A 23,670-nucleotide genomic window follows, 5' to 3' on the forward strand; every position below is an offset into this window, starting at 1 on the left:
CCATGTTTTCAAATGGTAAAATAATCCTCTAAATCTCCCAACTGTTTTGGGCTTCAATTGCTTAGATTTACTTCTTCAGTCCACTTGTTATTACTCTGTATATGGTACACATAGGGATTTACACTTTCCATATCTACACTGCACGTGAACCTTCTAAAGTTCCTCCTGGCCCCCAGTGGTTACATTCACACTAGATTTTCAGGGAAGTAAAGACTGTGTCACATCAAAATAGGGTCTGTGATCCTGTGTTGTATAAGGTTCACTGGATAATCTCAGTTACAGAAAAAAATGAAGAGCTTCAAATGGTTGGCATTTATTCTAAGTGTAAGTAACTGCACATTGTCAGAAACCATCAATCATACCCACGCTGGCAGTATCTGTGCCTGCTTTCAAGACAAATTAAAAGCAACATCTGTAAGAAGTCATACTTCAGTGAGATTAAAAATCAAGCCAAAGAGCATGAATCTAGGCAATTCTTGACCGTTCCCCAATTTTCTTAAGCAGTGAATACAGCTCCTTGACTGAAACATGTCACAGGAAACTTATTTTATATCTCAAATATTACACACTTCTGCTTTGTTACTGCCACTCAAATGTGTATTAAGGTACAGTCTACAAAATGTACCAGTTCTATAATGACTTCTCTCTATTCAGTTAAAAAAAAAGAATTATCCTATGGGTTTGTCCCCTGTCATTAACACTATACGAGCAGTTCAACTCCCAGCCCTGCAGTTAACAGCTGGGCAAGTGATTTAACCCCTCAGTTTTCTCGTCTATAGACTGGGGGTAACAGATGCTCCCGGATGGAGCGTGTCTAGCTTGTACAATGTCTGGGGTTCAGCAGGCACCTGACATTTAGTGAAAAGTATTGCTGCACATTTGAAAGGACCATTCAGGTTGCTACGTAACCATACTGTGGCAGGATCTCTTCTTGTCCCCTGTCCTCGCTGTAGCTTACCATGCGAAGAAGGGCTTCAGTACAGACGGCTGGCCTGATGACCCATCACCACCTCCCTCTTGAACCCAGCTGCCTCCTGCTGCTTCCCAATGTTTCATGGGAAAAAGAGGGGCTGCTAGTGCCCTGTCCAAGCAAGGAGAAATACAATGCTAAAAACACACCCCATGTCTCTACTAGCTTACTGGGTAACTTGACCCTTGGGGGACCCATGACCCTTTCAGGGGATTCCCCTTGGTCAAAACTGTTTTCACAATTATCCTAGGGGGACCCATGACCCTTTCAGGGGATTCCCCTTGGTCAAAACTGTTTTCACAATTATCCTAAGATATTATTTGCCTTTTTCACTGTGTTGATATTTCAATGATGGTGATGGCTAAAGGTGGATTAGCTGTCAGGGAAATGCCAAGTCCAGAGTACCCAAGATACCGCTTCATCCACTAGGATGGCTATACTCTAGAAGACGGATAATGGAGTGTCGGTGAGGACGGAGAGAAATTGTAACCTGCATACACTGCTGGTGGCAATGTAAAATGACGATGCAGTCACTTTGGAAAACAAACTGGGAAGTTCCTCAAAAGCTGAAACCGAGTTACCATGTGACCCAGCAATTCCATTCCCAGGTATGTACAAAAGAGAAATAAAAAATATGTCCACAAAAGAACTTGTATACAGATGTCCCGAGCAGAATTATTAATAATAGTTTAAAACTGGGGGATGAGTGAAATCCAAAGATTTGATGAACCTGATACTTGGAGAAACAAATGGGGGTATTATCCATCCATTAAAAAGGATTCAAGTACTGATACATACTACAGCATGGATCAATCCTGGAGACATTATTAAGTGAAACAAGCCAATGACAAAAGGTCACATGTTGTATGATTCCATTCATACGAAATGACCAGAATAGACCAATACATGGAGGCAGAAAGTAGACTGGTGGCTGCCAGGGTTTGGAGAAAATGGGAAGGACTGCTAATGGGTACAAGGTTTGCCGGGAGGGGCTTTAAATGGGTAAATTTTATGATACATGAATTACATTTCAATAAAACTTATTTATTTTTCAAACAACAACAAAAGGTGGGCAAAGTTGCTGGCGACTTAACACAAATCAATGCAGTGGCACCAAACTAGACTAGTAACGACAGAATTCTTCACTATCAATTTAAAAACAAAGCCAGGGTCATTTAAGGATGTGATAAAGCAGTACGACTTGCTAATGGTATTAAATCTTGACCCGAGTACACACACTTTGTGCGACAAAATGAGAACTACACATAAAGCACTTCTCCTGCATACCAAAGCAGGGTGACTGTTTTCAGGAAAAGGCACTTGCGTGATTGTCTAAGCAACTCACAAGCTACGTGCTTTTTTCATGGAATGCTATTTTTATTTGAAAGAACCACCAATAGAGTTGTTATTTGGCTACTTTCTCAAAAATGAATAAAGTAAGCCTGTCAAGGAAAATAACTAATAGTTATGGCTGCCAATGACAGAATTCACAATTTCAAGCAAAAATTACAATCCTGAAAATCTGTCTGCCACCATGAGTTTGACAGCCTTTCAACACTTAGAAAAGACTTTTCTGATGAGGTCCGTGGAGATACAGGGTTCTTTGATACGGCGTAAGGAAAGGTGCCAACAATTGGAAAGAGGTCCATAACTCAGCGTACCATTATTTTCAAACGATCGATATAAGACACTACAAAATTGTGCATGAGTAAGAGATCCATTCAAAGTGGAAGGGCAACCGATGGATTTTAATGTAACAGAGTGTGAAATGTTCAGTGATACAAGTTCAGGTTCCTGTAACAACTGACCTTTAAGAAACTACCATTGGTTGAGTACGGGTGTGATGTCAAGGAATCAAGTCATCTACAAAGGTTCCTGCCCATTCCAGCTACGTATTTGTCTGGGACTGATTTTCTTTATGTATGGCAACCAAAACTATACATTGCAAGAGACTGAACGCAGACGCGGGCGTAAGAATCTAGTTGTCTTCCACTAAGCCAGACATTAAGGAAATGTGCAAACATGTGAAACAACACAACTCTTCTCACCTATAACTTCCTGGTTTTGGAATATAATTACTTTTCACAAAAATGTTCTTTCTGTTAACATGTAATTGGTTTGTGTTAACATGTAATGGGATTGTGTTATTTTTGAATGAATTTTTAAATTTCCTCAGTTGTAATGCTAACGTGGTAAATATCAATAAATACAATCCACATTAATAAGAGTCTTCAGGGGAGGGGGGGCCGGCCCAGTGGCTCAGGTGGTTGGAGCGCCGAGCTCCTAAAGCTGAGGTCACCGGTTCGGTTCCCACATGGGCCAGTGAGCTGCACCCTCCACAGCTAAGACTGTATACAACGACTCTCCCTGGAGCTGGGCTGCTATGAGCAGTTGGCGTGAGATGCCGCGGGCCGCTGAGTGCTGAGTGCTGAGTGCTGCCGTGAGTGGCCGTGGGCTTGTGAGCGGCCAAACAGCAATCGACTGCCTCAGCCGGGGGAGCGGGGGAGCGCAAGGCTCATAACACCAGCATGGGCCAGGGAGTTGTGTCCTACACAACTAGACTGAGAAACAACGGCTTGAACTGGAGTGGGCGGCGGGGGAGTCTTTATTGGGGGGGGGGGTCCCCTCAATAATTGTGGAGGGTAGAAAGGCATCTTGACACCAAAAAGCCTGGAACTGCTGGGCTGGACTATCTTTCCCATGGTTAGCTATATCATGGTTTCCAGAGGCTTTAATGGACCATGTACTTACGTCTACACCTACTAGTCCCCAAAAGAGCTCAGGCTCTGAGATGAAGCTTCCTAAATTCGAATCCAGAGAAATAATTTGCTAACTATTTGACCTGGAGCTGGTTACCTGTCCAAGCCTTAGTTTCTCCACTCACCATATATCTTATACGGTTGTTTTGAGGATTCAGGGAGAAAATATTCATGTAGAAAGGAAGGGGCTTTTAGCAGGGCATGAAGCAAGTAGCAGGTAGGTGTTAGCCAGTTGGGCTCACACGCCACTCCCCGGGGAGTCAATGACTAGACCCGTGGCAGGGCTCCCATAGGGACGGTGCTCACAGTTCTCCATCCCTCCTTTCCAAATGAACCATAGGCAAGGCCAGCTGCTAAACTGGGACTTTGAGGAAATTCGTTAAGAATGGCACTGTGGTTAGCAAGTAGTATCTTTCTGAGATCCGGGAGAAACACCCAGATCCATCCTCAGCATTATCTGCACCTGAAACGGAACTCACCACCTGGTTCTATTCTAATGCCTTGGGAGAGTTTCTCCGACGAGCACTATACTATATCAACTGCTCAGGAAAATGCTCTGGAAAGCAAAGCCCTGCAAATGAAAGATGACACTGTGTGGCCTGATGACGACAGACAGGAAGGGGAAGGGGACCCAGAGGGGACAGGAAGGCCATGAGAATCATAAACCCAGCTAGCTGCTCTGAGAGCCTTAGTACTGTATTCTACTACAGAATATTCTGATCAGATAATCAGAAAAGGAGTTTTCAAAAATTAAAAACTGAATAAAATTTATTTTAAACAGTTTTCAAATGCATCTACTTCCTGTAACCATCTTATCTTGCTATTTTATAGCAGCAACACACCCAAATGGCAAACACAGCCAAAAAGTCAAATCATGTGTTAAATGGGAAGAAAGGGGGAGGGTAGGACCAGGCCAGGGCGATGGAGCCAAAGAGAAGGTATATTTTGTCCTCAACAGCTCATTAATTTTAAGTGTCGTGGGAACCTGCCAGTTTTACCCCTCCAAGTAATTATCTTTTGTCTTCATTTGTAAGATTCTCAAGAAGGGGAAAGAAGGGGAAACGAAAAAAAAAAAATTCCCTCTCATAGTGAAAGACTAAACCCTGTGAACGTAAGAGACAGAAAGACCAAGAAAGTTAGATGTATGGAGGACCTATGCACACTGTCCCCAATTAAAAGGAATAATTGGACTCGTTTCTTTAAGGGAGAGAAAAAAGGCATTTATCATGGTGAACAATATTAGGAAATTGTATTGTACTCAAATACAAGCAGCTCTTATATTAATGAACAGAGAGAAATATATTGATTTGTATACACATACTCTGAAAGTTAAATGGCCTATAGACAAGTGTTTTCACACCACGGCAAGCAAAATCTTTAAATCCAAAGGCTGATATTTTGATTTACGGTCACTTCGTGTCTGAGAAGATACCACTGGCTCCCAATACGGGATGAAAACTAAATGAGCAAGAGAAGTGACTTAACGCCTGTAACTGCAAGCCCGAGATCATGTGAACTGTGGAAAGCTACATTTTCCAAACAGGAACTCACACTGACAGCTCCAGGGAGTTTGTACTCAATGATGTCCCCATAAGCTCAGTTTGGCGTTAGATCGCACCACGATTCCTGGGGGAGATCCGTAAGGCAGCCTATGAAAAGCCGGTCACAGGGTCTTTCAAACCCTCACTCTATACAAACCCTCTTGGAGGGACGTGGAGACATTGGTTTTGATTTCTGGTTCCCAGATCACCAAACACATCTGTGCTTCAAGTCCCTGAACTACAAACCAGTGGCCTCCTCGGCTCTGTCCTCCAGGAATCACTGAAATCTTTAAAATAAAGTATATAAAGTGTTTTGTGCTCTTGAGAGAAAGGCGTTAGGCAAATATCAGGTTGATTGTTTTTAAAAATCCTGCTGCAATGGTGAAGACAAGACTACTTTAGAAAACTGTAATTCCCTTTTTAACCAGAGCGACCAGGCCAGCCCGGCACTGCTGCCTGCCTCCAGGCCCTTCCCGTGTCCAGCCTCCCCAGTCTTAATGACTATTCATGCTAAGAAAGGCACTTTGTCTGAACAGGAGGATGAGCTGAGCAGGGACAAGGAACCTTGCCTGGTATCTGACAAAAGTGATATGATATCTTGAGATGGCTCAGTGCCTGACCTGAGCTAAATGGGTTCCGAAGCCTTTACCTCCTTGAAAGACACATGTGGACAAGAGGCGTTATTGAAAGCTGGGCCGGAATGTCTGCTAGCAGAGACACAAAGGACAAGAAGGAACGCTTGAACACAAGGCCGGAAGACAGGACCAACCCCAAAATGACATAAAATTAAACCCTGCGCCCAGGCCCAACCCCAAAACAAATCGAAGGGACAAAAAGAGAATCATTGTAAATAAAAGAATGTGTTAAGGAAAGGAAAAGAGTAGCGTGCCAAGTTTCTGATCTCGAGCCAGATAATTAAATGTAAGCTTCATGTCATTACGAGGCAGCCCGACGTGGGGAAGACAGACTCCATCCATTGGCTGGCATTAAATCCTTGTTACTATACAAAGCTGCACTTGCTCCCTGGAGCCAGTTCAACTTTGAGTCACTATTGTCTGAAAACAATGGAATGTCTGCCAACCAGTGCCAACAGTTCAAGAGGATTTTAAGGCAGCATGTGTGAGAGCTGCAACCCGGTTTGCCCTGGGCAAAAACATCTCCACTGACTCAGCTCCAGCATGCCCATGCGAGGCCAGGACAGCAGCCAGGCCACAGGCAGGGCAGCAGAAGCCCCCTTCATGATCTCGCGGCCCAGCTCGCCCACCCTGGGCACCAACGTCAGGCAAGTGACTGTGCACCCCGACCCCAGTGTCACACACATGTCCTACTGACTTACACGGTACTTACAAAATGCCTCTGGAATTCCTACATAGTGAATGTCTATCATGTTGAAAGAAATATATAAAGAAATCCATTAAAGAGGATTTTTTAAAACAAACTGAATTTTCTTTTCTATGTGAGAACTTAAATTCTGTAAGTCATAGAATGTGACTTACTTTTTTTTACAATCAAAATTTGTTTGCCACTGTCCCCAGGTCTAAAAAGGTGAAAATACATTAATGTGCAGTGATGTAAAACAACTACCAGAGCTGGACAGATTTGCCATTTAAACGTGTTTCTTACGTGTGTCCCTAATAATTTCTGATACTAAAGTTTAAAAGGGCAGATGACCTTTATGGGAATATAAAGGTCAAGGCAACTGAAAGACCATAAATCAGGATGAATGGTTTTTGTCATTGAAAAATGATTTCTTGGCCCACTTGGCCCCCAAAGGAGCTGAGGAAAGAACGAGACTGATAGCTGGTGGTGACGGGCCCTACAGCCGGGCCCACGGCAACTGGCTCTAAGGCATTTGCAGTCTCCAGAGTACCAGGGGCAGGGACGTCCGGAGGACTGGCCTATTGGCATGGCGGGCAGTGGGATCTCATACATTATCATTCTCAAGAAACAAGACAAAGAGCCCAGGACTATAGGTGTACTCTGAAAGGGACATGTGTTAACTCTCGAATGACAAGCACATAAAGTGTCTGCAGTTTTGGGGTCTCATAAAACCCTGTATTCAAGGGGATGGATTCTGAAAGGCCGGCCACACCTGTAGTAAATGACTCTGCTCCACCTTTGGATTTGAACAAGGAAGCTGTTAAGTATTCACAACACACTCGGAGAGATATACCTTGAAAATGTGTTAAATTGGAAGGTACCCCATATCCACCATCAATGATACAAGAATAATTGGTCACTTTCAGAATAGAAGTATTAATACAGAAAAGGTAAATATGGAGATATTTGCATGGTAATAAGGATTGTTTACAAGGGTCTCCAAATAACCGTTGTGGATCCACCATTCAATCAAATACTTATACACCTCCGCCCACCCTCCAGCCAGGAAACTTTCAAAGATTCTATATGCACATTGTACAGTCTCTGGGAGCAGTGCAATTTCCCAAGTGACTAAAGATTCCCCTTAAGATAGGCCATATGAATTTAGCTGAAAATATTAAATACTGAGCAGTTTGCTGAACAGCTCAGCAATTCAATTTACAATGTGCATGATATAAACATATCCCAGCCGACTATAGACAACAAAATTGATTAAAGATTCTAAGATTCGAGCACATGATATTAATTTACTCACAACTGCAGGGTATTGTAGTTCTTTAGAAGACAGAATCCTGGGGCACGAGCCCGGTGACAGGACAGGAGCCAGCCCCCACCCTCTGACCACGCACCAAGGGCCAGGCACTGTGTGTCTGTCACTCACTCAGTCCTAACAGACTCCTATGTATCTTTACTGAGCTATAGTGCATGTGTCATGTAATGCGCCCATTTAAAGTATATCATCCAATGGATTTCTGCATATTCACAGAGCTGTCCAACCATTTCCATACTGTTACATTTAAAACGTTTGCATCACCCCAAAATAAAACGCCATGAAGAGGTCACTTCCCATGCTCCTCCCTCCCCAAAGCTAACCCTAATGGAAAAAGCTGGTGTTATCAGCATTTTACAAACAGGGAAACTGAGGTTTAAAGAGATTGAACATCTGGCCCAATGGTTAGGAAGACACATCTGAGCCACACGATTCTCTTCCACCACCAGGGACATCGCCTAGCTGACATCACTGAAATCTGCATGAGCATCTCACCACGGAGGAAAGGGACCTCACAGTCCCAGGAAAAGACATCCACACACTGAACTCCTAGGGGTGCTGGCCCGCTGTCCTAAGTTGTATGTGTCCCGCAGGTCCTGCATGGACCAGTGAAAGAAATACTGAAGGAAAATGAGAAGAAATGGGGCCAGGCTGGTTATAACAATGGGCAGGTGTGACGGGGACCTCGTGCCACCCTTGAAACAGCTCGTTCTGGGCAAGTCCATAATGTCACACACTCACAGTGGTCGTACGCCTCTCAGAAAGCCCTCACTGTGTGCCAGGCCTTTAAACATACTAATGCCCCAGGGTTCTCTCATCAGTTACAAGGCTGTCCTAGGCTTCTGGATATTTTCAGTCACATGTGGTGTTAAATGATAACAGCCAACGGCACAACTGTTCTCACACACGCTAACTCACTTAGCTCTCACAGAACCCACGAAAGACTCCAGTTACCTCTTCTTTAAAGGTAAGAAACAGAAAGCACAGAAAGCCTGCCTGGGGTTGCAGCCCTGATGGGAGGACAAGCGCCAGCCAGCATCGTGCTCTCTACAACGGAGCCAAGCAGCCCCATGTGCAAAGGCGGTGGCTGGTTAGGAATCAATACGTTATAACCTGACTCTACATGTACCACTGCTCTTAAAAAACACGCTCCCAGCCCGTATTCCAACTTTTTGGAATATTCACTTGCCTCAACAGGAAAACAAACAGGGCTATCAGAGGTTAACGAAAAGAAAAGAGGATAGCCCCTGAAAACTTCAATTAAAGAAATAAGCATCTGTCAGCCAGAGAGCGTGTCCTCATTGCACGGGGCTATGGCGGGACCCTGGCCCTGCCTGCACCCCTCGCCCCCACAGAGAGGCCTGACTGCCCCTCAAGGCAACTGCAGAGCAGGAATGCGGTGAACTCGTCCCCGTGATTGCTTTCTTGGCCTTCACACAACATGCCCCCGGTGTGAATCCAAAAGCAATTAAATCATTCCAGCTGGGAGTCCAATGACATGTTGTTTAAAAAGTCTTCTGAGAAATGTCCCTGTTCAGAAAGTGATGAGCGCACAACGGAACAATGGTCTCTGCTATTCCTTCCATTGTTGCTAAGTGCAAAAAGGCACTGGAAGCGGACACAATACAGGCTGACGTGAGCTATGAACGCTCACCAAATTCTCTGCACAGGATGAGGAACTCCTCATCGCAATGCCAGTGCTGCGGGAAAACCCAGGCCAAACTCATTCCGAACCCATGTATTAATTCCTCTGGTCTACCTCACTTACCCCACTGGAAAAAAATAGCCGGTGATGAGAACTATTCAAAAACTAAGCCATGTCAAATATCAACTCGTAACATAAATACCCACAGAGCAGTGTTTGGACTGTGTTGTTTTGTTTCCAAATGGTGATTACCTAAGGGCTCTATCGTTAGGACCATGTGAGGTTCTGTATACGCCAGAGTATTTCGGAAACTCTGAAGAGCTATTGAAAGAGAAGTTGCTGGAGGCAGTGTTATTGCAACCCTTGAGTGTTAACCCAAGGTTAAAAGCACGTGTGATGCTGTCCATGTCATTTCAGATTATGTATTTTAATAAACAAATCCATTTCCATTAAGACGCTCCAGTGGATTATAAATGAGAGAATTCGAGTCCTGTGTCATGTCTGCGAAACTCAACATCTGCCTGGGGACACCGGGCTCTTGCTGGAGACTCCTGGGGTCAGGGCTCCGACTCCAAGGAAGGTGATGCTGTCACACACAGGACCAATTACACACTGACCGTAGCAGCGCGTGGGGGCGAGCTGGAGGGTGCGCTGTCTCCTGGCGCCTGCTCCCTAGGGAGCCCCCGCTGCTGCACTCAGGGTCAAGTTTGGGGGGAAAACAAGAGAAAGTGGGACGTGATCGGTAGTCTGGTTTCTAGTTTCTCCAACCTTACGCAGCCTAAACAAAACTGGACACGCAGCCTCATCTGGGTTTGGGGACAAAGTAAACAGCGTTAGTTTCCACATTTTGTTTTCTGTGTATTTCTCTGCCCACATTTCAGTCAGGGGTCCTCTCGTGGGGGAGAACACAGATGTGGCTAAGTTTCTCGACACATCCCAACATCTCCAGCATACAAAGTAGGGAGAAGCACCGAGAAAAATACTGTCATGGGAAAGCACGGAGAGGCAGCTTGCTGTCCACTTTCTTGGGTGAAAAAGTCAACAAGTCTGAGGACCTGCTTGCCCACACAGTTATTATGCCCTCATCCACGTTACCGCCACTAGAAAATGTATTTTAACACTTACACATTCTTCACCCCAATCAGAAATCCAAAGGAAATGGAAGTAATCTGTCTCTAGGTTTTACTTTTTGGAAAACGAGGCATGGCAGAGGAAGGAGGAGCCCTCATCTCATTCATCTCTGCCATGCAGGCAGAGAACTTATGTGACTCTCAAGAATGGTTCTTTTTTTGCTTATGTTCATCAAGCGTCCTCTAAAATCAGAGAGTGGGGGTGGGAGGTGGAGGGAATATCACGAGTCTCCTGATGTCTCAGGTGTCACATGCAGGACCCTCGAACCCATTGTGGGGAGTGGCAAGTCCAATGGCTCACCTGCATGGCTCAGGTGCCCTCTGACACCATCCTGCTGTTCAGTAGGAGGCAGAGAGGCATCAGCGCCACACAAATCTAGTCAAGCTCTGAGCTCTACGGGTGCTCTCAGAAACTGAACAGAAAAGGGTGCAATCTTCTGAAAATAAAGAAGTCTCCTCTGTACCCCAGACAGAATAAACGAAGGTGTCTAGGGCAGGTCCTGGGTAAAGCCCGGGTCTAGACCGCGTGTTTCTCATACACACCATCACCTACTATCTAGCCACTTCCTTTAAAGACAAAACCACTGGCCCAACACCAGGCCAACAGACCAGGTCATCACCTTCCGTATGCCCACCGAGAATTTTCTATCACAAGTGAAGCCTCTATAGGAGTATCTGTTTCATTCTGCGGTCACACATCACATTTAAACAAATGTCCCCTTTGATAACTGATGGGTACCCGTAACAAAATCCCATTACAAGGAATTTCAAGGAGTCCTGCTCTACACTTACAAAGAAATGGGTCTCAGTAAAAGCAAAGCAGGAAAAGCAGTTTCTAGCTGCCATGGAAATTGCTGCCAACGTTTGCTCTGTATTTATGACAATGACAGTGGTCAAGGCAAAATTGTTACCCTCTTGCCTTAGACGAGAACTCAGCCAATTCCTTCACCCTCATCCCACCTAATTCCCTGCAATTTCCTGCCAGATATTCACTGCCCCGTCCCATCATCACCCCGCAGCTCATGTAAAAAGAGCGTTAAAGATAATGAGATCCACGCACACGGAAGATGGCAATTTTTGACACTGGAAGTTGAATCTATGAGAAAATGGTCTAGTCAACTAGCAAGCTCAAACAAGCTGGAAAAAGAGGGTGAGGACCCAACTACAACTGCACGAGCACACACAGGGTTAATTGACGTGTGTAACATGACAGGTAAATTCACCTACCAAACAACGTAAGAAAACAAAAAATAACTCATGGAACCATTCTGATACAGCACTGATGAAATGTATATCATATGAACACAGAGACTAACAGATATGAGTCTCATTTCATGTTTTGTTCATATTTACTCTTTTTTTTTTTAAGATTTTATTGGGGAATATTAGGGAACAATGTGTTTCTCCAGGACCCATCAGCTCCAAGTCATTGTCATTCAATCTAGTTGTGGAGGGCGCAGCTCAGCTCCAAGTCCAGTTGCTGTTTTCAATCTTTAAATACAGAGGGCGCAGCCCACCATCCCATGAGGGAATTGAACCAGCAACCTTGTTGGGAGCTCGCGCTCTAACCAACTAAGCCATTCGGCCACCCCTCGTTCATATTTACTCCTGATTCACATTAAACCAAAAGTAAAACTACAAGATTAAATACCTTCTCAAGAATTAAAACAACAACAACAAAAAAGCGCTACAAGTCTCCCTTCTTGCTTCATTTTACCTCAGAAACCTCACTCATTCTGACCGCTTCCACCAGCGGCTCCATGATAAAAAATTCCCAGTCTATTCTTTGTGGCTCTGTCTTTCACTATCACTGCAAACTCAACAGATAATCAAGTTCTCAACTACCCCCCAAATCAACTCCCTTCCTAATTCCTGTTCTGTTACCTTCAACCCTGCCTCTCCAGGCAGCTGTGAAAAGCTGATCATTTTGTTTCAAAATGCCTCTTGCACTCATTTGAACTGCTGTATGTCCTCAAGTCCAGTTTCTCATCAGCTGTTTCCTGGCTGGAGTCCTTGGACTGTCCTCATGTCTCCTTTCACGCCAGACTAAACCCTGTTGCTAGAGGAATCATTCTGAACTTGATGTATTCCATCCTGTTTCCACATCTAAAATCATCAACAGTTCCCAGTTCTCTACATTTGAATTCTTCCTCCTGCTTAGCAGGGCATGTGTTCCCAACGCTACCCTGGTCTCGTTACCCCGAAGCACCACCCCCCGATACCGGTGGGTCAGTGTTCCAGCATTCCACAACTAGGCAATATTCCACATTCCACTGCTTGTGTGGAACTTCACTGCTCATGAACTTCCCCCTACAGTTCATCTCTACACGTGTACCTGTACTCCAACTCCTATATGCAGCTCTTTTTCAACTATCAAGATTTCCTGATGACCACAACTGCAGGTAAAAACCTTTTCCCTTAAAGGTTAAAAATAAGTCACCATTTTGTATTACGCAGGAGGTATATTAGTCCCATCTCCCCAACCGTAAGTCTTTAAAAGGGGTCATTTCTTTACCCTATGTACAGGTCATCTAAAAACAGCGATAAGCTATTAATAATCACTAAATCGACAAAGCGGAAATGTCCAACAAGGCGAGGTAGACAGATTCCCATCACGTCACAGCTTGTCCTGAACCTCTGTTTCCCAGTGAGTCCAGAAAGACACATGGTGGAGCTTCGTGCACAGCCGGCTGGGGGCGGAGAGGGAGAGAGGGATGAAGGGACGGAGACTGATTTTCCTTTGCCTCCGTCACTTATCGACAGCACTGAGTTTTCTGCCATTTGTACACAGGGGGTTCTTAGGATGGGGTCTCTGAGTCCTACGTGAAACATGTCTCGCCGAGTACGCAGGAGGAGCCCAACAGAAAACACCCATAATATCTCCCTGCTCCACCGTCACTGCTTCGCTCTGCTTTTCTTACTTCCTTTCCCCCACGTCCCGCTAAGCCAATCCGCTATCAAGTCCTCTCAATAACATCCCTGCCGTATTTCTGTATCCACCTCCTCATGTTTGTCCTTATGTCCCTGTTATTTATATTGCCGTGACCAACTTTTAGTCCCTCGTTACCTTAGACGAGCTAATTGCCTACAAGTACCGCCTTCCAACGTGTTTCCTCTTCTCCATTTCCCTTTACGTAATCCTCATAACCAGTGCCAGCTTCATCTTTCCAGGACACATCTCTAATTAAGTCTCTTCCCTGTTGAAAAACCACTGGGCACTTTCCACTTAAGCCAACTTAACAGTCTCCCCTCTCTGATATCCCACCTTTTGTCCTTTTCCTCCTCCCACGCCCTAGAGCACTCGTTCACAAACATGTGCATTTACTTGATTCCTTATGCTGAATAATGGTGCTTTTTACACTCTCTCCACCTGCTGAAATCACAGTAAGTTAATCACAAAAGTTTCCTCATGAAATCTTAACCACCCCTGATTTCATGGAATCTCTCTTCCGATTTCTAGTATCTGCAGCTCTTACGGCATTTATCATCATCTCCACAACATACTACCTGTTCATCTAGAATGTACTTGACTGTACAGACTTATACTCATCTCTCTGCCCTTAACGTGTCTTGTACTTAGAGAAGTACCCGGAACTGGCTTTCCCATTAACCAGCTCCACAGCTTTCATCTTCCTCTTCTTCTCAACGGGTGGGTCTGCTCCAGCTCTTACCCAAAGCTTTGGATTTTATCTCCTTTTTCCCCGAATCAGGACTAAACCTACCATGCCCATTGTGAACATGCTTGTGGGCTTTTCCTTTCCTGGGGGTTGACTGGCATGAAGATGAAGCATTGTTGGTAGCTGTTTTGACATCTTCTGTCTCATCATCTTCCTCCTCGCCGTCCTCCTCGTCCTGAGAGCTTCCGAAATATACCATGCTGTTGGGCAGCGCAGGAGAACCTGGGAGGTTTGAGAAAGAGGGCTCATAAACACAGGCCTGAGGCTGACCCCTCCCGGAAGGAGCACTACAAAGAGAGGCATTTATTAAGCTATGAACCTAAATCCTCATGACTGAGCAGACAAAACAAAGCTATTCATCCCTACTGCCATTTTTAATTTATTTCTCAAATGTCCCCCAGGAAATATAAGTCCATCTGTGTCCTTTTAACAGATTTCAAGCAAAACTCCCCCAGTAGGGGGATGATGCCATCCCTTCACCGAACATACCAACTCAAAAAGTTTTTAATTTCATCTGAATAGTTATTGGGGGGGCGGGGGGAGAATCCCCACAAAACTCTGAAATTGAATTGAACAAGAGAAAAAACAAATCAATAAAATAAAAACATCTAACCACTGTGTCGAGCATAAAACTATTCGGGGTTATGCCTTTAACTTAATAAACTTAAAAAATATGAATTTAAGCAAACAAATTTAAGAATGAAAAAAGATAATCAGAAAAGCAAGTGGTAAAAACAGAATATAACATTTCCTTACATAACTGTCTTATATTCAAATGGGGTGAATGACAGACATGGATTTCCAAAAATCATAATACACTTAGAAGCTACTTCAATATTATGATCATGTTAATAAGCAATAGAAGATTATTACAGTAAATTTCCGCACAGCACTAACTAAAAGTACTAGATTAAAAAAAAAACCCTCACTATAAAAGAACTCACATCTGTCAGGCCTTTTATACTTTAATCTCCTCATCCCCAAATGTTTTCATTTCTGAACCTAAAACAGCAGTTAACACCAGAAAATAAGCCCAATGTTATAAAGAAGCAAAACACAGCTCCTCCTATCAGATAATGACAATTCAGAAGTAGATCAGTCAACTCATTAGTGTCTGGGACCAGAGGCTGCCAAAGTCCAAAGAAAATCCCCCAAATTAATTTCCAGCAACAACCTCAGTCTTCTCCCCCATTAAGCATTTTTGGGAGAGTTACTACCAAGTAGCAGAAGAAGTGATAAATGTAGATTCACTTCTTCTCCGACCCACTTTCCTGTGAACGAGCTAACATTCTAGTAACATCAATGAAGATACAAGTGACCAATTTGCTCCCTTTCCCAAATGGAGATCTCACACTGTAAATGCAATGGTTAAAACCATTCGTGTCCAAATTCAGAGCTACATGTTCTAACAAGGAGGTGGGAATGAATGAGATGCAACAGGGAACTGAAGTGGCAAACCAAACACCCATCTTGCAGAAATGCAAAGACAAAACAGACACTTCAAGCCCTCCTTGCCTTCTGTTGTAATCATGACCTCCCAATATTCAAAAGCCCCAAAAGTTGCCCTCCACAACTAGCTGACGGACAACAACTTGACTTGGAGCTGATGGGTCCTGGAAAAACACACTGTTCCACAACATTCCCCAATTAAAAAAAAAAAAAAAAAAAAAAAGCCCCAAAAATTCTGTGGACCTCACCACTGGGTGGAAATGAAACTCCAAAGGGATGTATTGGCAAAAAAAAAAAAAAAAAAAAAAAAGACCCTCGGTGGATAGCAGAATTGGTACAGTCTGACAGAAGCCATTCCCCGTTTTAAGGCTTCTTTTTTTCCCTCTCCTTTGATCATTTCCAATTAGAAGCAGGTTTTCAACAGAAGGTTCTTAAACCTGACACAGACTTGGGGGGAAATCATTTAATCAAGTAAGAGCTAGAGATGAAGTGAAATAAAAGGAAATACTTAAGCTATATTGCCACTGGAACATAGGTTTATTCTTGTTCTGTGTGGTTTTATAATTATTACATGACTGACTATGATTAGGAAAAGTAGATCAGAGTTTTTCAGTCAGGACTCACCATTCACAGGTAATAAACCAATAATATTGTTGGAGCCTTCTTTCCGAAATCTAACTTTATTTAAAAAAAGTACTTAAGAAAAGGCAGAAGAAACTTTATTTCAGCACTCAAAAAGGGTTTTGAGGGGGAAAAAATTTAACCATAGGCTGCAACTCATCCTAACATGTAACATAAGGTGCACATCACATGCTGTCACATAGACACAGTGGGGAACCTTCAACACTTGGGAAGTTACTCAGCAGTTACTCAGTTTCTCTCTTCAGTAAAATGAGAGGGAATAGGTTAAATGATCTCTTCAAGCTCCTTCCAGATCAAAATATCCAAGTCTAATTTCTTCTAAAGAGCCTTCCTACACTCTGCCCTGGACACGCTGACTAGCGGTTGAAATTAGAAAGTTGGATTAGGACGGAAAAGCGCAGGTTTTTGTGTAGGCCCTGCAATAACTTCTGGAGGGTTAAGGAAGCAAGCCACTGCCCGTCCAGCCTCCCTCTTCCTCTCCTCTGAAAAAAATGCAATGAACTCTGCAACTGAGGAGCAATGTGAAAAGAGGGGAAAGACTCAAAAAAATATTCTGTTTCAAAGACAATCGGGTAAAATCCACGGGGAGCCCACGAGAAAGAACAAGGAAGTAACTTACACTTACAGAAACTGTTGAGGATGTTTTAAAATCTCAGACACTGGACAAGCAGCATGAAGCAACAATCACGTTCCTTATACTCAAGAACTGGGGAGAATGAGGCGAACATTAAGTTTATGTCCCAAACAACTAAAATGGAAAAGATGTCTAGAATCTCAGTTCAGCATCCAACTTCTGTAAATATCCTAAAGAAATTGTACAGGGTAATTTCTTCAACAAAAGCTGAAAATAATTAATCTTATGACTGGATTTGTTTTACAGCTTCTCAGTAAATATAAATAAAGTGATGTAATCGGCTAGGTATTCTGAAACAAAGTCAGAGGCTAACGTAAGAGAAATTTAAAATAGGGGGCAGAAGACCAGTGAAGAGTGGGGGCAGGGGGTGTTCTGGGGGGCTCACTCTCAAATGGAAATTTAGAAGAACAATACAAAGCCCTTCTGATGGAACTAGCCCTGCAGTCAGAAAGGACGTGATTTCCTCTAAATATGGGAACACAGGGACAAAAGCAGATTGCCTGCCTCTAAAAGGTGATTTGGGTTCTATTCAGGTGATTGACAGCTTGCTGTGGACCTAAAGGTAAAGCACCAACAAAAAAAAAAAGGTAATGACGGTTCTTAAGCCAGATGAGGAATGGCGAGTCTGGTACGATAAAGGGAAGGGAAACTCCTGGGAGAAGGATAGTGGAGGAAGAAGATCATTGCTCAGTAATGAAGAATTCAGCTGGGTAGAGTGGTAAACTACCAACAGAGGCAAGAAGATGCCCTTGGTTCAAACATTAAGTGTGTACGAATCCTTCCCTCTGGCAGGCATCACTCATCGTGAACAGTGTCCCTGGGGATGGTCAGACTGGCCTTCTAGGCTCCATTCAAGAAGCCTCTGCTAACCCATAACCCGCCCACCAGGAGAGGCCCAATGAACTACTAGCTTCTCCCCAGAAGGAACAGGCCTCCAGAACTGTAAGGGGCACCCTCATACCTGTACATGTCGTTCACATTATAGTCAAACTGAAGCAAGTAGAAGAGACGAAATCCTACAGAATCTAATGCTGCGAATTCCAAAGCTCTGTCACCATGTAGGTGCGTATTATAAACCCTCTAAGACACCGTCCCCCGCCCAACCCCGCCACAGCATGTACGTCTGCAAAGTAACGGAGAGGCAAGCTCGCAGTCCAGGCCAGCAAAGCCACAGCACTGCAAAAGCAGCTTTTTCCTTTCTCCTTGAGACAAAACCAGTAAGATCATCTCATGTTTCATAATCAAGGCTATAGAGGAACACTGATTATTCTATGCTAATACCTAGAATATACCAACCTCAAATACATAAAACAAAAAGCATCTGAGAAACCGAAACTAATTACAACATTTATATGGAGCTTATTTATTTCTTCTTAGCTTAGATAAAAGCTCGATCATCTAATGTATTAGGCTGGTGCAAAGGTAATTACAGTTTAAAAGGTTAAAAATCACTGAAAAAACCACAATTACTTTTGCAACCACCTAATACAAGTAAGTTTAGAGGGGGCACCTGCTACACACACACGAGATAAAGGAAAGGATGTTTTAAACCCCTAACAGCACACAGAAGTCTGGGTTATTTATTATTGGTGATAATTATCCCATATTCCTCATTATAAAATGGGTATGTTAGTCACATTGATGCTAAGTCAACAGAAATTTAAATTAATATTTAGTATTTGAAAACAGAAGAGTGTGTGTTTTTTCTTAAAAACTTGCCACTTATACATCCTGGCACATAAAAGGTAAGCTTCACCTCTAGAAAATTTATTAGGAAAACTTCTCTCCTCTCAATGTCAGATGAGGCAGACTTTTGAAAAGTTCACTTTGTGTCTAGCATTCAGGAAAACGGGAATGAAGTTACAGGGATGAAACAAACAAGATGAGAAAACTGGGAGAGAGGCGATTCCCAACCTGAAACTGCTTCCGAAAACGCCACCTTCCCTTTCCACAGCGGGGCTCACCTACCACCAGCTGCAAACCACCAGCAAAGGGCTCAGCACGCCTCATTCTGAGTCTCTGGCCTATTGGGGACCAGCTGAGGTACAAGCCCCATTTGTGAAAGTGGGAGAAGCTGGCATCACACAGAATTACATCATCCGTCTCCTTTAGAAACTCTGTAGTTGCAGGGAAGTCAGCAATGAAAGGTAAGCATCTTAAGAGGGTTGCGAATTGTGTGGGGTTTGCTTTTTTCCCCAGGGGTGGGGGGTGTGGAGATTATACGCAATAAATTATAGAAGTGTATTCAGTATATATAGCTTTCTATTAAAATTACAGGCAGATTTTTCTATCCTGATTATTCAAGTGCATTAGCAAATGTGAAAAAAAATCTGAACTTGGATCAGATAAGTGGAATCGGGAGTAGAGAACGCATCTGTGCTTTGCCAAAGCCGTATCTCATTACTTTTCAGAATTAGCTGGCAACGTCTCCACAATATTTACTGAAGTGAAAACCAAATGTTTTCATCTGGACAAAAATCAAACTGTGGTGTGTTACAACCACAACAGAAATCATCTTAATCCAAAAGCTTGCTTTCTCTAATTTGGGCTGTGGTTTCTATAAAATTGGAGTCTTCTCCATGAATCATGTACACAGACAAGCCCCCCTTCCCATTCTCTTCCCTCCCCCGACCAGTTCTTTATCTTAACAAGCTAAACATAGCTCAGCTCTATTCTGGAAAGACCCTAAAGTGATTCCCTGCACACTGTCATTTAGCTGGGGAGTCAGATTCTGTAGTTTGACCTAATAAACTCTGGGCTGGCCCACTGAGTTGGCATTTTCATGACTGATCTTTAGGAGACACAAACAGAATGAGAAGTAATCAGCCCCTGCAATCAGATTAAACTGAAAAAACAAGGCTTCAAAGGGAGCTTGGACAGACCGGGCAGAGGGATAGAGGCATAATGACTTACTGATTTCCTGAGTTAGAGGAGAGTGGAGTGCCATCCAACTGAAACTGCAGTCACAGAAAAAAGCAGTTGCGACAACTGCCCTCATTCATTAATCCAACTCTGTCGGTACCAGACTGAGTGACCCAAACACACCAGGCGTCTACACTCATCCTACACACTCGGCACCCACACATGTAAACACAAAGCGCCCTGCAAGGCGATGGAACAGCTGTCACACTGAATGGCCATCTCTCCGCCTCTTCCAGGCTGGCCTTCACAACTTATAAGAAAAGAAGAATTTACCAGGATTTCCCAAACTTCATCCACTTCCATAGGCCCCGAGATTATCTGCCGTACCCAGATATGCACATGCTTCATTTTCTTTAAAAGAATTCTCACTTATGACTTAAAGCCATTACCTCGGTAGTACAAAATTAACACGTCTTGTCTTAAAGAAAAGCTCAAAATTCGAGTTACAATAACATTTTAAAACGTTCAGTTAAAGTCATTTTTGGCAGCCGCGGAGCATATGCAGCAGGGCATGGGGAACAGACCTCCAGGCCAAAGGCCAAACACAAAGGAAACCCCTGTTCCTTATGTGAGACGGAGCTGCCCGCGCAATGACGCCCATCCTGCGACTGCAGCTTCGTTTTCTGTGCCTGTGTCAAACAAAGATGCCAATCACTGGAGAGGGCTCCACGGAAAACCCAAAAATCGAGGCTAGAGCACCAGCTCGGCAGTCGTGGCTATTTGTGTCACGAGACTCAGTTTACTTGTCTGTACATTGAGCATCTCTCCCGCCGTAACAATTGTGATGACCCAAAAGCGGGGAGGTAACACATGCGAAAGCACTGTAAGCAACCGATACGTAAGTGATATTATTCGGCTAATACATGGCTTCAGTGACAAAAACTCCTAACTATAATAAATTCAGACTGTCGGTTTACATAGGTAAGAGCAGAGGCAATTTATTTTCTACCGGCTTTCCTAAATGGGAAAGTAAGCACACTGGTGGCAATCATCTAGGGAGGTGTGGAATTCCACAATGAATTCAACAGAATTTCTGAAAGTTGGGAGTAGGTGTGAGAGTAACGCCACTTGCGAGTTGGAAACCTGCAGTCACGAGGGATGAGCCCCCGCAGCGTGGCCAGTCTTTCCTTAGCATTCCTCCTCTCTTTAGTCACAGCCTTGGCACTGGCCTGCACCTGTCTGATCCCACAGTTAGGGAACCCGCTACATCAGGGCACGTGTTCTATCTGCAAAAGCCCCATGTGACAGACCCAGCAACGAGAACCACTTTCTCTGCTAAGAATGTCAACTAGAGCGACCTGGCTGAGAGCAATGGGACAACGTATCTTCTAATTAACAGAATACTCCCCTTACAGTCTTTTCCACATTGCTGTCTATACCCAAGGCTCAAAACATGCACAAACAAGTACAAAGCCAATCAAGGAGGTCTCTGGACCACTTTACTTCAAGTGACCGCACAAGTCACACCCTACCGCAGCCAGAATGCATCCAACTTGCAGGGGTCCCACCCACGAAGTTTAGCAGTAGAACAAGTTAGAAAGGAACCTCGTGGAGGCCACACACCAAAGTGTGTGCTCTCTTCACCATGCAGAACGCCCCAAAATCGTAAGAGACACTGAATCCTGGAGGAAGGGTCACCTTGCCTTTGGGACATGGACACCGATGGCTTCAGGGCTGTCACAGAGCGATTCCTCAGCAAACAAAACAGGATTAGCCCTACTTAGAGGTTTTTTTTCCCCCATCTACCTTCTCTAAATGGACTTCACAAAGGACTGGAAAAACTGCAGGAATCTCTAGAAAGTAAGGAGAAAGCCAGAGATGACTGAGAGTACGGCTGAAGCTGTGCCAGCAGCCACTGGCAGGGAAAGGGAGCCTGCTGTATCTCCGGGGAGACAGCGCCTGGGCGCAGGCCAGCTGGCCAGCTGCAGGGCCCATCTTCTGAGCAAGATGTCCTGGAGCCATCACGAGGGATCAAGGTCACAGAACAATTAAAAGGGATCCATCCTTCCCCTTCTCAGCACTTAAGAATGCCACGGTTTCATATTTCTTCATAACTAGCCTGATAAACTAGCCTGGCAAACAAATCCCTTGCTCAGCAAAACTCAGCCAAGTAACACAGACTCTTTTGGAAAACTGAGCATGTGAGGAACCTAAGGCTGGTTTGATTTGGGGAAAAGAGGGTGGTCACTGAAATCCTCAGGGCCGTAAGAACACGATTTTGGATCAAACGTTCATTGTTACCTTTCTCAAAAATTAAGATGCAACACCACTCAGAAGGCTCTATCAAGAAAACAAGTTGTGTCCCGCCGTGAACGCGTGACTCCCTCCCCAAAGAGTTCACAGAAAGGAAAGCATTCCCATTTTGCTCAAGGAAGTTCATTATTAGCTCCATAGTATTCCTTGCAATTGGAGGATTACTTAATTGCTTTCTAGCAGGTTAATCCCTTTTCATTCTGTGACCTCTAAATCACCCCAGGCTTTTGCATTTGCCCTACTTAGAATTTATCGTCCTCAATACCCAGAACCAGGACTCTACCGAAGTACGAGCTCCGCGCCAACAAAGGCAGCAACTGTCTTTAGAGAAAACACGACTCTTCTGGCACCTGCAAATTTAGATGGTTCCTCCTAAGTTTAAAATCAAACCCTGCGCCTCTCTGCTGTACGGCTGCCTAAACTCTCTGGGAGACAGGGAGTAGTGAGTGTACGGGGATGGCTACCGCAGGTGCAGTCGGAGCCTGTTTCACACCCATCAGCGTTAGTTTGGCTCCACAGCAACTGTGTGCTACAGACACTTGCACACCCATCTTACAAATGGGGGAACGTGGGCTGAGTGGTTTATGCCATCTGCCCAAGACCCACCAGGCTTCAGCCTCCTGCCCACATTCCTACAATATAGCGCCACCCCACCCGAGACCTCCCTGCAGCCTCACTCCATTCTCGCATGAGCTGCCAGATCATCTCACTAAATAAATTAAGGCTGAGGCACGTTCAGTCACCTCTCAGCTGAAGAACCTTGGTGGTGCCCTAACATCTAGCCCAGGACCCCCAGAATCCGACACATCTAACTTCCTTGTTTTAACTTGGGGCCCTCCAAGAAACACACCCCAACACCAATCCATGCCTTGGCAGGGCTTCTGCAGAACTCCTTCCAAGCCCCACTCCCTTTCTCCAAAGCCAGCTCAAGTGCCACTTCCTTTCTGCAGCCATCCCGGACAGCCCCGGGGCACAGCCCCACTTTTCCTCCTGCACGTAAAGGGCACACCTCCTCCCTGGCATTTTCACATGTTTATTGCTATGGTCTCTTTCACCTACCACACTGATACTGCTTTCCTGTTTCGAATCTCTGCTTTCTAGGTGTCTGGCATATAAAAAGGATTCAATAAAGGCTTGCTGAATTAATTAGCCATTGAATGACAGCTGATCAGGGAAGATCCTCTAAGACTCAGGAAACAAAAGGCAGGCAGTCCCAAAACAGAAAGCACAGCTTCACAATGGGTGACAGACAGCGCTGCTTGTTGACAAGGGATCCTCCTCTCCCCCCACGCCCCACCCAGCTCTCTTCATCCAGCGAAACTGTGACGGCTTAACTGTGACACCCACAGTCAGAAGAACAAGCTATGTGTAGGTGTGTGTATGTTTCAGGAGTCCTCT

General features: G+C 44.4%; 1 protein-coding gene across 3 annotated transcripts in view; it reads right to left on the reverse strand.

Moving 5' to 3' along the window:
* JARID2 (jumonji and AT-rich interaction domain containing 2) overlaps nt 1-23,670 on the reverse strand; it is a 248,946-nt gene that overhangs the window by 36,496 nt on the left and 188,780 nt on the right. For all 3 annotated transcript variants that reach the window (XM_033115663.1, XM_033115665.1, XM_033115664.1), the window contains one exon: nt 14,418-14,594. In XM_033115663.1, the coding sequence (XP_032971554.1) occupies nt 14,418-14,594 (177 nt within the window). The remainder of the gene's footprint in view (nt 1-14,417; nt 14,595-23,670) is intronic.

This window comes from Rhinolophus ferrumequinum, chromosome 9 (assembly GCF_004115265.2).
Source record: "Rhinolophus ferrumequinum isolate MPI-CBG mRhiFer1 chromosome 9, mRhiFer1_v1.p, whole genome shotgun sequence".
In the NCBI taxonomy this organism is placed as follows: Eukaryota; Metazoa; Chordata; class Mammalia; order Chiroptera; family Rhinolophidae; genus Rhinolophus; species Rhinolophus ferrumequinum.